A 15,293-nucleotide genomic window follows, 5' to 3' on the forward strand; every position below is an offset into this window, starting at 1 on the left:
ATTATTTTACATGTCTTGGTCCATTATTTTAATATGACACAAAACTGAAGGTAATGACATTTTAAGATTCATATAGCTGACCTCACTTTGCTGGTGAAGCTTGTTGCACATTTTATCAACTGCATGTATATACCAAAATCACCAATGCATTCCCTATGCAATTGTACCTGGATTATTACAAGTTTCACTTTTAGGGCACATTTTATGTAAGATTGGCTTGACTTGGACTATTTATTGGGACAGATTTGGATTGGAATTTGACTTGGGTCGAGTAATGGCCTAAAATAAGCCTACACAGTGAAGGTATAGTCTCAATTTATTAAGTTGTTAATTAAACCCATGTTTTGGGCTTAAGTAGAAATTTTATAGGAAATTGTTTAGAATGATGAGAATCAATGCTCAACTGCGAGCTGATCAAAATTAAATATCGATTAAATATTGACAATATAACAATTACAACACTATAAAAACTTATAATTTTGGTAATTAGTCTTAAAAATGATTATTTTGGCTAATTTTCTAACTTTTAAGTCACTTTAACTTTGTGCTCAATAATGAGAGCTTGAAATCCAAAGTCGAGTCTGCTGCCTTTGGGATTTGAGCAATGACAGTTCAATCGTACTTGCGTCATTCGTTAATGAGTATATGAACTTTATTTGTTTCTTCTGACCAGAAGAAGTGCACATTTCAAACTGCTCGAAACTCTCACCAAATTGAATATCTCGAGCTGAAGAAAACTAGCACAAACATTGGCAGATTATGAATGGAAAGGATGTGCGGGTTTGGATTGATAGATGGATTCCTCCCGTTCCGTTGGGTTGACCATCGCCGATGGGGGAGGTACGAGTTAGCCGAAATACAAGGGTCAATTCTTTATTAAGTTCAAAGACAGATGGATGGAACATCGAATTTTTACAACCGGTTGTGTTGGCTGAGGATTATGATGCCATGTTAGAAACTCCGATCGGCGATCCGGAGCTCAGTGACAGATTGGTGTGGCCTTTTGAAAAGAGGGGAATTTTTTCTGTCAAGTCAGGATACCATTGGGCGGCCTCGAGGAGACCATCTCGTAGAAGCCCAGGTCCATCATCCTCTACATCTATTCCCAACTCTCTCTGGAAGGCTATATGGACTATACATACAACACCAAAGGTTCGATGCTTCATGTGGAAAACCCTTCACTTTGCCATTGCAACCATGGCGAACTTATTCAAGAGGAGATCGGCACAATCCCCTGTTTGCCCATTGTGTTATTTACATGAGGAATCGGTGGAGCACTTATTCCTTCTATGCCCATGGGTTGAATTAGTTTGGTTTGGGGGTGCTCTTAATTTAAAAATTAACCGTGCTCTGATCACCAACTGGGCAGAATGGCTAATTGACATTGCGAGGATAAATGGGGGTTCTAAGTCGGAGGTTACAACGAGGCTTTCCTATATTGGCTTCACATGTTGGCAAATCTGGAAGACCTGTTGCAATGCATTGTTTAATCATGTTCTGGTTAACCCAAGACAGGTACTCATCTCAATCACCAATATGGTTGGCACTTTCAATGAAGCTCCTTGCCCGGTGCGCTGCACCTCTCGGCTCAGTTCCCCTGGTGCTGTTGAGGTCCATTGATCTTCGCCTTGTCTTGAGTTTATCAAAATCAACGTTGATGCCAGTTGGAGGCCAAGTTTGCAGGCTGGCTTTGCAGGTGTGGTTGTGCAGGATATGGAAGGAAACTTTATGGTAGCTTGTCGATACTCCATCAAAGCTTCTAATGTAGCGGTGGCGAAAGCAAATGCGCTTCTCCATGGATGCGAATTGGGTATCTCTCGGGGATGGAACTTGGTAATCATCGAATTTGATTCGATGGAATCCATTGCCAGCCTCAGGAATACTTTAACTCTTGGCAGTTGGGAAGCCTTCCCCATTCTTATGAAATGTAAAAGATTGGGGGATATTTTCCAAACTTGTCGCTAGTCTTGGGTTCCAAGATCGGCTAATCGTGCGGCGGACTTCATTGTGTCGAGACAGTGTAGGGAGATGTGTGATGTTATGTGGGTCGATCGACCTCCATTTTCCTTTGTTCATGTTCTTTGTAACGATGGTCTCCCATGCCCTCCCTTAACACCCCGGTAGTGTGAGTGGTGACGTTTTTAGCATTGAATGCGGCGTCATTGCTCCTTGGACCACTCACACTGCTTTCTGCTTTTGCTGGTTCTCAGCTATTTGCCTTGTTGTAGGCTCTCTGTATTTCTCTTTGGCTTCTTTGCTGTGGTTCTATGGATTCCAGTTTCCAAAAAAAAAAAAAAAAAAAACATCGTCCAAAAAATGCTCCACCGCCATCCTTATCATGGAGGAGGAAAATAAAAGAGAGACTAGACCTAGTGACTTCTTCTGCAAATACTGGTTCATTGGTAAACAGGTACGTATATACTCGCCTCCTTAATTTGTTATCTGCAACTTCGCATTTCATCTTTTATTATCTTCTTGCAGCCTACAGGAAAATAGGGCTTTTGTGGCAACATACATTCGTCACATAATTATAAAAATTCAGCACATTTGACGATATGTGACGAAATCCCAATGTCACAATTATTGTCACCTACCCAACGTCACTGATAATTTACATGACAAATATTAGATTCGCCACATATTTTCCTATTATGTGATGTTATTTTCGTTACATATTAGATTTATAAGTGACGAAATAAGTATTACAAAATAAAAAAGTCAGTGACCTATGCTTTTCGTCACATATCAAACTTATAACTGATGATTTTATCGCCACCCAATATGATCCCAGAATGATATAATTTACACTAAGTGATGTTGAAATCGTCACATATTCTATTGATACGTGGCGCAGCTTATGTCTCGCATATGTTGAAATCAAATACCTATTTAAGAATAATACGTGACAAATTAATTACTTGTTCCTACTTCGTAATCTAGAATTGTAATTCATAACATAAGGTAATACTCCACACTTTCATTAATCAACAATTAAAACACATACTTAAATCGAATACATTAACCAAGCGTACACCCCCAAAATAACATAAACATCCCAAAATCAATCTAATTCATGGCGACCTATCTCAATAATAGCAAATTGTCATGAAGGGCACCAACGTCTATGCATAAACATATGCATAAACAGCTTGAGGTATTAACAAGAAAAAAAAAAAAAAAAAAAAAAAAAAAAGCTAAGACACATTGAGATGCTAACCAAAGAGGTCTACCATGTGCATGCTTCAAGCTCAGCCATGATTCCAAACTCATCATCCAATGACACTTGCATGAAATCTGATGGAGTTGCTTCTTGGAAGCTCCTCCTTAACTTCCTCTTTCTTTTTCTTCATGTTATCCTTAATAAAATAGAAACATATCAGTTTTATATGTTCAAACAGATCAGCTACAATATGATTAAGGAAACACAACTTAACCATTTGTATGTGATCCTTAACGGATGTAAAAAGCAAACCACCAGGTATGTATAACCTGTCTTCACATCTTATTTTGTAGTTTGTGTTTGAACGTGGGTTAAATTGAACTAGGCACTAAAAGTTTTTCTCAAAAAAGTAACAAGAAGCGTCAATAGCATAAGCATTTACTGGTGGGACAAACAAAATGAAGAGAAACATAAACTAATTAAGAACACAATTGTAATTTGTTTCGTAAAGGCCGACTCCAAACCTTTCAGCTTCTAGCTAGTTATATCAAGTTTTTTTTTCTTCCAAAAGTTCTAGCTAGTCATTTCAAGGGAGTTGCAAGTTAATATCCAACTACAAAAATGATAAGCCGGTGAAGTGAATAACTTAAATATTGTCTCGAGCAACATCATTGATCCACTGGCCGTTCTTGTCTTTGTGGAGAGCCTCCAATTGTCAATCACAGGTAATGGAGCTCCTACTCAATAATGCAGAAACATACATTAGAATACATAAACTGCATAATGAGTATTATAAGAAATTTAATTTCATTACCTCAGGAGTCTTCCTAGCATGTTGGATGAATAGCCTTGCCCTTCCCTTGTGGTGATACTTTTGTTTCTTCCAATTATCAACATTTTGCTTTGAAAGCTCCTACATTAACTGTGGTACATGACATACAAAAGAAGATTTAGTTAACTAAAAATGTGTACAATTTGGAAAGTTCCAAAATCCCATACTAGTAATATATAAACACTATATAAAATGCTTTCAGCTCTAGTACTGTTGTAGCCATTCTCAAATTTTACCAATTGGAAAAGCATAATTAAAAGCGATGAGAAGCATAACGAATGCAAACAATATATGCATATGGTTATGCCTAATGTTAACAAAATACTTGTAAAGCACCTTTATATTACTGTACGGTAACATTATATAGATTATTAGAGCTTTATCACAAAATTCTCTCTTAATAAAAATTTGTTGTTCAACTATATAAGAGAATGTTGGTATCTAACTTGGACTTATACTAGGAATTATTATATAGAATACATACCAAAAAGAGTGTAGTAGTGTAAACATCATCGCATAACTAGTCCCAATGACTCTTTGGTCTCCCATTCCACATTAGATCATTTGGAAGTTTAGCTCGTCCTCTTGCATGCGTTTCACATGACCAGTAGTGCCGATGTAACCGGTGCCTAAACTGAAAGTACAACTTCACCATCTTCTTTTCAATGTATTCAATAATCTTTCGGATGGGATAGGTCCACCACAAATAATACCTATTATTGAACTTAAATATATGCAAGTGAGTGTTTAAAATTACTATAAATAAATTGAATTAAATTCAGACTCACAAGCAACTTGAAAGGTAAATCTGCATCAGAGCTTGAGCACCTTCAATCCTGAAAATCATGAAAGTATAAGAATTTCATATATGTATATACAAAAGTAAATCTGCATCAAAGCATAATTAGATGGGAGCATAATATAGAAATTTTAAAAGCTGACTTGTCAAATTATAGACGTAAAATCAATTTACTAGTTTCAGCTTCCTATCCCCCCAACAAAAGATTTTCCATGTATCAAACCACAGCTTCCTTATTCCCTAATTATTAACCTACTTATTAAAGTACTGGCATAACACATTTCTGCAACAACATTCATCATAACAAGAGCACCACCAAACTGGGAAGCCAAAAATGTTTACTTGTTATAATTCCAAGCCAAAAATATTTTAGTGTTCAACGAAAACCATTATGTGACGATTTCTTAAAAAAGCCTCACTTATTTTACCTAAATGTGATGGGTAAACTTTTATTCGAGTGATACTGAGGGGATGGAATCCGAACACAAGACTCGAATACAAGGGTAAGGGCTCTTAACCAATATATGAACCCCTTGCGTCGTTGGTTAACTTTATAATCAACGCATTTGAATTTATGTGGTTAATTTGAACTTTGGCCAATACATAAATTGCATTTGTTTCCACCATCACTCTCCTTTTGAACTTTTGGTTTATGATGAAAACAAGTGATTTTGTTTCGTTTTACGATGAGTTCAGTGTGTTTGTATAGTCTCAACCATCAGGAGGGGAGTGGAAGAAAGGAGCATTCATCAACCTCCATATAACAGAGAAAATCCGTAGATCCCATTAGTAACTTCGATGAGAAAGCAATTGGATAGCCTGTCTCCCTTATCTTCGTATTGTTGTATGACTTATTATATTAACACCCCACAGATTATTGAATAAACCTCATATACTTAAAACACCCCACATTTACTTTTTCAATTAAAAGTTATATTAATTCACCCCACATTTTCAATATACACCTTACATTTTCTACATGCACCCTATATTTTCTATACATCTCACATTTCTCAAATCTTATAAAGCTTTTAATTTGGACAAAAAATACCGACTGGAATTTTGACAAAAGATGCCACTTGGGATTTAAAGTATATGTGGGTTGTTTTCAATTTCACCATTAAAACCCATGTCGTATTTTTTTAATATTTGGTGGTAATTTTAGGTGTTTAATTCTTCATGTAATTGCTGTGATCCCTAAAAGATGAATATGAACATAGAAGCTTGAATAACGTAGCAAAAGTAAGATTAAATAATCATCGATGTTGTCAAAATCACTAAAACAATAAAAAAAAAATATGAAGTCTTACTTCATGTGAAGCTTCCCAAACATCGATTTCATGTTTCATTCGTCAAAAATAATTTTTCTCAATCAACATGTTTGTAGTTTCATTGGTTAGGGTTTTGTTCAACAATGGATGGTCGGAGGGGTTTTGATAGTTGAAGAAAATAAATAATACGTTAAAAGTGATTGAGGTGTATTTATAATTTTTTTTTAACCTAATAAGGTCAAAATTGCCATTGCATATTAGGGTAACTAAGTCATTTAATATTAAATTTTAATGTGGGGTGCATTCAACATTTTGTGGGGTGTTAATATAAAAAGTTTTGTTGTATTTATAGAGTTCTCGAGTGACTGGGGCATGTAACTGAAAGGGCTTACACACCATAGGCAGTCTCCATAGGCCCATTTCACCACGGCAAGTGTTAGGACCCGTCCTTAATTTATAGTATTTTGATACTAAAAGTGTGAAATAACCAAAATGCCCTTAGAAGCGAGAATGTTGACTTTTGTTGACCTTTGTGTTGTGAGACGTATGAACCATTATTTTAGTGTCCTTATAGTACTCGACGTCACAAACGCATGGGTGCAAACAGAATTGAATTTGGAGTTACGATGGAGATTTTACGAAGCTACTAAGTTGAAGGGCAATTAAGTAAATTCACTATTCTAGATATTTTTGTGTATAGATTTCGAAGCCCTTTGTTCACCTTGTGAATAATTTAGTTTCTTTCTTTGAGGTTTATGTGTAACAAAATTTTTACTTTTTGTATATTGTGGAGGTTGAATTTTGTATGTTGTGAAAGTTGAATCTGTGCAAATCCATTTGTTCTTAATTTTTTGTGCATTTGGAGAATTTTGTTTCCTATTTTTTGTGTTTTTAGGTGGTGGTGCATAAGTTAATCTCTTTTGTTCTAAGTTGTAAATGATTTTCATTTCATGTTATATTGAGTAATGTTATTGCAGCTTTGAAAAGAGATAAGGGTTTTTGTTTAGTCTGACATAGGGGAAGATAAAGAGAGAAGTGGATTATGTGCATGAATATGGGGAATGTATTTATTTGTTTCTGAGTATTTGAATTTGAAATTTTATTTTTGTGGTTCACATGTATTCATGTTGGATTGGTTTTTTGTGGTTTACCTCCACACCCAAAAGTAAGTTAGCAACTATTCGATGCTCCCGGCCCCCCTACGAATTGAAATATGGTTTAAGATAATTAACCTTCTCGTCATTATATAAGAGTGCCTGACACTATATGATAATATCATACATATATTTCCTTTTACCATAATATAACTGGCAAGCCTCAAATTCTGCCGACATAGGAAGTCTTGCATTTCTGGTAAGCTTTTCTTGCACATATTGGTTTATTATTAAGAGAAATGTTGATCAGGGAGTAGCCAACTCTCTACATGAAAAGTCCTTTAACTTTCCGAAGATGTGCTATTATTTAGAGAAAGTTGATCTACTTTTCATTACACTTAAATTTGAATAGAAGCTCAATACTTTACATATCTGTTATGAAGTGATTTCTACGTAAGCTTTTTCTTTCCTTACACACTCGTGTAATGTGTTTATTATTTGTAGTCTTTGAATGAATCAAAGGAGAAGAAACAAAACTAAACAGAGGTATGTATTTTTTGTTTATGGAAGATTTTAGTTTTATGTTTGAACGGTATACACATGCCTCTATTCTACAATTATTGGCCTTATGCCCCAAATTATATTGGCCATTAAATGAAAGTTCGTCTATCTTCACGTGCCTAATGACATAACCTTGTTGATGTCACTCTGCTATTGTTGTTGTCATCAGTCAAAGTTAAGAAGGATTCATGTTTGAGAAAAGAACAAAATGGTTTCTTGTATGAAATTATGAATATCACATTTCATTAATTTGTGCACAACTTGAGCTAGTGATTTATGCAAACTATTTGACTATTATAGCATGATTAAACTATTCTTCTACATCTTCCGATAATTTATGTTATTTGGTCTTTTCAATTTATTTGATCATCTTCAATGACGCAACTTTCATTTGAATATCTTTGAGTTGAATAGTTTGGTTGTGTATATATGTTTCAGTTTTATAAGTGTCCACTATATATTAAGTACAACCTGCACTAATATTGTCTTCAATTAACCACTTAGGCCTAATATATAGATGGTATCCAGCCCAATGAACCTCAACTACGAAGTTTTATCATCAAAAGACTTTGTGTAATTAGGAATTAACTACTTATATTTAATTTTTAAATTATTAGTGTACATCCCCAATGTGAAATGCCTCTCCACATCTGCTTATCTTGTATGGAGCCAACTTTGCACACCACAGTCTATACGGCTCCACTTGAGCAGTCGGTAATGAATTAAAGGGTTAAGTCACAATTCCAAGGGGACGGCGCGTCAGCTTGGTTTGTTAAATCAGTTAGTTTTGTTTTTCAGACACTTGCCTGTAGAGACATAAAATAAAAAAAATTTGTCTATAGAGACATGTTTCCGAATAATTGTATAGATGGACAATCCATGATTTGTTAGTTTTTTTTATTGTCGAATATTTGTTAGTTTTATTGGGTTGTCTTATTATTATTATTTTTTTTTGTTATTGCCAAAATATCAAAATACCCCAAAAAAAAAAAAAATCCCTCTTTCAGTTGCGTAATGGGAAATGACAACTCTATAAAAATACTACAAGAATACAAGTTTATGACTTATTATTTGCAGATACTATTATTTTGCTCTATATTTTTCTCTCATCCCACGTTGATTAAAACAAAATATAAGAGGGTAGATAGAAGAAATTAATTCAATTTGACTAAACACACTCTTCATAAATATATAAAACAAAATTTAATTTTTTCGGGTGTGTATATATATATTTGCAATTCTTGGATTAATAATTTTCTCTATCATCTAGAATTCATGTTTTCTCAATGCTTGGATTAATTTTCTCTACCATCGAAGAATTTTTTTATTGATGTGTCACTGATCATCATTTCGTTGTTAGCAATTACGATTTGGAGTAACAAACACATCAGCATTAAATGGAAAGAAGCAACGAAGCTCCACAAAACCCTGGCATTCAGTGAGTGAAGAGTTGGGTGATTTGACTCCCTTGTCCGCTTCGTGTTGCATCTACAAAGTTCCTGAACGACTACGGTGTGTAAATGAAAAGGCCTACACACCTCAAGTAGTCTCTATAGGTCCGATTCACCATGGCAAGAAAGGCTTAGAAGACATGGAAGAACACAAGAAGAGGTACCTGCAGTATTTTTTAAATCGGACTAAGGTCAGCTTGGAAGTTTATGTAACGAAAATACAGGTCAAGGAACCGGAACTGCGCAGTTGCTATGCGCACAACATTGGGTTGTGCAGTGATGAATTTGTAAGAATCATTCTTGTGGATGCCGCGTTCATCATTGAGCTCTTATTGAGGTACGAGGGGGATAACGAGCCCGATAGCGATGACCGCATCTTTGGCAAACCACGGTTGATAAATATTATAAGACCTGACATGCTTTTGCTTGAAAATCAACTGCCATTTTTCATTCTTGAGGATCTCTTTGCCACTGCGGAGGTGCCCGCTACGATGCCTTCAGTATTTGACCTCTCTTACAAGTTCTGCATGGCATCAAAAAGAGACGATTCGGGATCTTTTTCTAGTTTTAAAGTAGAGCATTTTGTTGATTTGATTAGAACTTTACATCTACCAACGGAGGAAGAGAACTCAAAAAATCAAAGGGCACTCAAAACTCTACCTGTACCCAGCATGACGAAACTACACCAGGCTGGAGTCAAGTTTAAGGCAAGATCAAGCAATAATCTATTTGATATATGTTTCAAAGGCAGAAGTTTGGAAATTCCAAATCTAATAATACAGGATAACACGGAGCTTGTACTCATGGAAATTCCAAATCTAATAATTTCAAAGGCAGAGTGTGTACTCCGAAACCTTGTTGCCTTTGAGCAATGCCATTGCGATTGCAACTACTTCAGTGATTATATCATCCTCATGGATTATTTGGTGAACACCCCAAATGACGTGGACTCTTAACATAGAGTATGGCTCTAAGTTCTTAAGAAGCACATCCTAAAAAAATATTGAAAACAAGTCTGGACTCCATTGGAGCCGACCTCTGAGTTTCAATTGCCGATTTATGGATCTTCATGTGTGAACCACTAAATAGGGTTCCATGTGCGGGAGCATGTTCGCTATCCCACATCAGTGGGGGAAAGAAAAATAATAAGTTTAATTATGATTACCCCACTCTAACTAATACGGAGGCCTTATGTGATAAAACCTCACACCTGACCGATTGGACATGTGGTAATTATCAAGTTGGGAACATTATCAGTGTCGTTACAGTGAGGTCCCGGACTTGTTGATCTAAAATTTCAATAGTCTCGTTTGTTTAGTGAGGGGGCGCATTTACATGCTTTCTTTCCATACTCCTAACATTTACCTGTCCGAATATGAATCTGCGTTATGGTTTGTTTGCCTAATGAAATCTACATGCTTAAATCTATGTGTCATATGCCATATGAACTTATATCCATTTGTCTGAATTCGAAATTTGCATGCCTACCTGTCCGCTTGTCGGAGCCTACCTAATATTCGTAGTTTTATACCTTTTTTTGTTAGTTAGTTTGGTACCTTGATTTTCAATTGACTTCAAGCAAAAAGAAAAAGAAAAAAAAAGAAGATTTCTATGTACACTTTTTCATTCCTTGCATACTCATATTTATTATTTATAGTCTTTGGACGAATAAAAGGAGAAGAAACATCATTAAATAGGAGTGTGCATAAGCCAAAAAGAGGTGTTCGAAATTCATTTCTTAGAAAAGAAAAAAAAAAGTATTTGCGTATTGGAGTTATGCGCAAAAATTGTTTTCCACGTTCAGATACTGCATTCAACTCATGCATTACTTTTCTGCACCAAATGGTTTATAGCCATGGAAAAATATATAAGGGTAGATAGAACAAATTAATTCAATCCGACTAATATCTGGTTTGGTACTGAGATAATTTTGAAAAAACCTGGTATAAAAAAAAGCTGGGAGCTGTTTTTGTGTTTGGTAAACATTCAGCTTCAGTTTTTTTTCATAGTTTTGGGTGAAAAAAAGCCAAAAACAAGAAGCTACAAAACCCAGCTTTGAAAAACTGGTTTTTTTTTTCACATCTGTTTTACATAAAGTTTACCAAACACTATAATACTGTTTTTTTTTTTTTTTTCAAAAGCACTTTTCCAAAAAAGTTTACCAAACACTATGCTGCTTTATTTCACAGCTGCTTATTCTCACAGCACAGCAGAAACAGCTTTTTTTTCAAAGCACAGCAATACCAAACCACCCCTCATAAATATATAAAACAAAATCTACTTGTTAATATTTTTGTTCTTATCTACAAAACCTAAATTTTCTTCCTTGTTTTTGTCTTTGGAAACACTTCTTATTTTAACCTTGGGTAGAATTTTGTTCTGTCCTGCATGTTTTGACTGGAAGCTTGAGATCTAAGAAGGAACACACTTTCTAGAAAAACATTGTTGAACAACGAATTAAATTTGAATTTCATTGTATGTAAAAAACTTATTTACATATCCCTATTGCGTACTAAATGTGGAGACAAATGAAGTCTAAAAGAAAAGGTTTCGACGCACGGTGAAGCATTCTTTCTTCCTCTTAAAACATTTCAAACTTTCGTACCAGAGCCTTGACCCACAGCTTGAATATGAATCAACTTGATACTGGTGCAATATGCCTCTTTTCTACAATTATGGGCCTCATGGCCCCCAATTATTTATGTCTGTGAAATGAAAGGTCGTCTATTTCCACATGTAGAGATCATTATTGCCAGATGACGTAATATTGGTGATGTCACTCTGTTATTGATCGTTGTCAGCAGCTAAGGGTTAAGGAGGATTCATGCAAACTGGTTGATTGTCATAGTTTGATTAAAATAATCTAACAGTACTACGTTAAAAATTATTGGAAAATTTGCTATAATAAAATTAATTTCTATAGTTTTAATTCATTCAATTCGACGATTAAAAATTGATAAGAGTGTGTAACAGATAAAAAATTGTGTGTAAATAACACCACTCTTTCATTATTTGGTTGTTGAAATAGAAATAAGGATATGAACGATTGAATGATAGAGGCAGATGATTGAAATGCCTAAAGTACCCTAGTTGAATTATATAGCCCATCTCGCAGCAATTATTATTGCGCTATTGAGAGAATATTCCAAAACATTTCTCTCATTAACATCATAAGTTACGAAGGCTAGCACAATATCAAGACTTTTCCAAAATTGCGTTGTCAGACTGTCACTTCATTAATTGGAGAACTAGTCTCAACCACATGTTTAGACCATCTTCAATGGTTGGACTAAAAGTCAAATTTTTTAGCCCGAAAAATTTAGCTTTTAGTCCAAAAACAGTTTTTCTATTCCAACCATTCTACCCTAAAATTTAGCCTGGGATTATTAAAGAATGAATTTAGGCTATTTTTTTTGTTAAATTAATTTTTTTTAAATAAATATGTAGACTATCGTAAATTATTTTTATGAACATTTTAATCTAAAAAAATTTAAATTCCGATAAATATTGGATAGAGTCCACCCCGATTTTTGGGCTAAATTTCAAGGGGAATTTGGCATTGGTTTAGCATTTAACATTTAGCTCAAAATTTCCCCTTGGATTAGAGTGCGTTTGGAGGGAAATTTTGGGGGGTAATTTGGCTTTTAGCCCACCATTGGAGTTGGTCTTACAGGTAAGGAAAGATAAGGGTAGGTAGCTAACATAACTCACGTCATTAATTTAATTGGTGATTTAAACACGTTCAACAGAAACATATTGAAGAAGAAATGGTTATATATAGCCAGCCTATCATTGTGCTATTGTTAAACGAAAATTTATATATCATCTACCAGAGGAGCTATGTATTGAGTTTTCTTAGTCATCTACAAGAGGCAAATTCAACGTACAAACTTGCTTGTTTTCTTGTATACAAAGCAGGTGAGAATTCACTTCATTTTTTTTTTTTCATTTTCAATGTAAAGTACTGTTATTGACACTTCGAAACATTATCACGCACTCATTCTGAAAATAATAAATTTCACTTCTAGATGTGTTAGATGACTTATTTTTAGTACCAATAGAAACTCACTTCTCAATTTATAATCTTTCATCTGGCTTGTTTCTTCTCCCTGCTATGTTTGCACATATCGATTTTTTTGAAGCTTTTAGTTTCATATTTACCTGTTAAGGGAATGCTGCAGCTTTCTTGTTAATATCTTTTAATTGAATAGTTTGGTTGTGTACATATGTTTCAATTTTGTTTTAGCTGTGGATATATGTTTCACTTTTATAAGTATCCATTATTAAGTACAATTATACACTGATGTTATATTTAATTAACCACTTAGGCCTAATATATGAATAGTATTCGAGCTTAATGAATTTTAACTGTTGGGTTTTATTACAAAATATTCCTAATATTTAAGACCAAACTTCTTATATTTAGATCTTCTTGTCGATGTACTTCCCCGACGTGGAATTCCTCTTCACATCCTCTTGGCTTGTTTCGATCCAAATTTACACCACCACATGGCTCCACTTGAGCAGTCGAAGATGAATTAAAAGGTTATATCACAATCCCAAGGGACGTCACGTTGTTAAATCAATTAATTTTATTTTTTTACTTTTTTTTTTTTGTGTTTTTGTGTTTTTGGGGGTGGGGGGGATGGGTTTACAAAAATCTACTTATATGTAAAACCTACATTTTGTTTTTTGTGTTAAATCAATTAATTTTATATTTTTACTTTCTTTTTTTTTGGGGGGGGGAGGGGGTGGCGGGGGAACAAAAATCTACTTATGTGTAAAACCTACATTTTGTTTTTTGTTTTTGCCTTTTCAATTTATGTATTTTTTGTTTCTTGAAGATTTAGCTTTTTATGTTTTAATGGTAGTTGGAAATTGAAATTATATTGTCCGTTAAATGAAAGTTCGTCTATCTTCACGCCTTGTTGATGTCACTCTGCTATTGTTGTTGTCATCAGCCAAAGTTAAGAAGGATTCATGTTTGAGATAAGAACGAATTGGTTTCTTGTATGAATATCACATTTCATCAATTTGTGCACAACTTGAGCTAGTGATTTATGCAAACTAGTTAACTATTATAGCATGATTAAATTATTCTTCTACATCCTTCGTTAATGTATGTTACTTGATCATTTCAATTTATTTGATCATCTTCAATGATGCAGCTTTCATTTTAATATCTTTGAGTTGAATAGTTTAGCTGTGTATATATGTTTTAGTTTTATAAGTAACCACTATTAAGTACAACCTGCACTAATATTGTCTTCAATTAACCATTTAAGTCTAATATATAGATGGTATCTGACTCAAAGAACCTCAAATACGGAATTTTATCATCAAAAGACTCTGTATATTTAGGAGTGAACTACTTATATTTAATTTTTAAATTATTAGTGTACTTCCCCAATGTGAAATGCCTCTCCACATCCTCTGATCTTGTATGGAGCCAACTTTACATACCAACATCTATTTGGCTCCACTTGAGCAGCCGGTGATGAATTAAAGGGTTATGTCACAATCCCACGGGAATGTCACGTCAGCTTGGTTTGTTAAATCAATCGGTTTTGTTTTTTAAACACTTGCCTGGATAGACATAAAATATATATTTTTTTGCGTATAGAGACATGCTTATTGTATAGATAGACAATTCAATGATTTGTTAATTTTAGTTTATTTTTACTGTCGAATATTTGTTCGTTTTATTGGGTAGTCTTTTTTTCTTTGTTGCCTAAATATCAAAATACCAAAAATAAAAAAGAAACTCTTTCAGGTGCAGGTGAGACATGACAACTCTATGAAAATACTACAAGAATACAAGTTTATGACTTATTATTTGCAGATACTACTATTTTGCTCTATATTTTTCTCTCATCTCACATTGATTAAAACCAAATATAACAGGATAGATAGAAGAAATTAATCCAATTTGACTAAACGCGCTCCTTACAAATATATAAAACAAAATTTAATTTTTTGGGGGGTATATATTTGCAATTCTTGGATTAATAATTTTCTCTATTATTTAGATTGGTTTTGATTGTGGTCATGTTTTCTCAATGCTTGAATTAATTTTCTCTGTTAGTGAATAATTTGTTTATTGATGTGTCAGTGATCATTATCTC

At 34.2% G+C, this 15,293-nt stretch overlaps 3 protein-coding genes across 3 annotated transcripts in view; all 3 read left to right on the forward strand.

The window, feature by feature from the left end:
* The first annotated feature begins 831 nt into the window (after positions 1–831).
* LOC137734134 (uncharacterized) lies at positions 832–10,544 on the forward strand. Its single transcript, XM_088685048.1, has 4 exons — positions 832–1,416; positions 1,516–1,611; positions 1,711–1,833; positions 9,078–10,544. The coding sequence occupies exons 1-4, from the start codon at positions 832–834 to the stop codon at positions 10,122–10,124; spliced, it is 1,851 nt and encodes a 616-aa protein (XP_088541174.1). The 3' UTR covers positions 10,125–10,544.
* LOC137713003 (UPF0481 protein At3g47200) overlaps positions 7,687–15,293 on the forward strand; it is an 81,570-nt gene continuing 73,963 nt past the window's right edge. Inside the window, exon 1 of the mRNA XM_088685921.1 lies at positions 7,687–7,702. The gene's annotated coding sequence lies outside the window, so the exon portion shown is untranslated. The remainder of the gene's footprint in view (positions 7,703–15,293) is intronic.
* Positions 12,876–15,293, forward strand: part of LOC137720153 (UPF0481 protein At3g47200-like) — a 63,817-nt gene continuing 61,399 nt past the window's right edge. The window contains exon 1 of the mRNA XM_088685918.1: positions 12,876–13,086. Within this exon, the coding sequence (XP_088542044.1) occupies positions 12,936–13,086 (151 nt within the window). The 5' untranslated portion in view covers positions 12,876–12,935. The remainder of the gene's footprint in view (positions 13,087–15,293) is intronic.

The sequence above is a fragment of the Pyrus communis genome, chromosome 15 (assembly GCF_041283825.1).
Source record: "Pyrus communis isolate YQ-2024b chromosome 15, ASM4128382v1, whole genome shotgun sequence".
Classification (NCBI taxonomy): Eukaryota; Viridiplantae; Streptophyta; class Magnoliopsida; order Rosales; family Rosaceae; genus Pyrus; species Pyrus communis.

Coding starts and splice junctions, on each gene's coding strand:
- LOC137734134 (XM_088685048.1), top strand. CDS start 832: ATGGGGGAGGTACGAGTTAGCCGAAATACAAGGGTCAATTCTTTATTA. Junction 1,417..1,515: donor ATGGGGGTTCTAAGTCGGAG/GTTACAACGAGG, acceptor AACCCAAGACAG/GTACTCATCTCAATCACCAA. Junction 1,612..1,710: donor GTTCCCCTGGTGCTGTTGAG/GTCCATTGATCT, acceptor GTGGTTGTGCAG/GATATGGAAGGAAACTTTAT.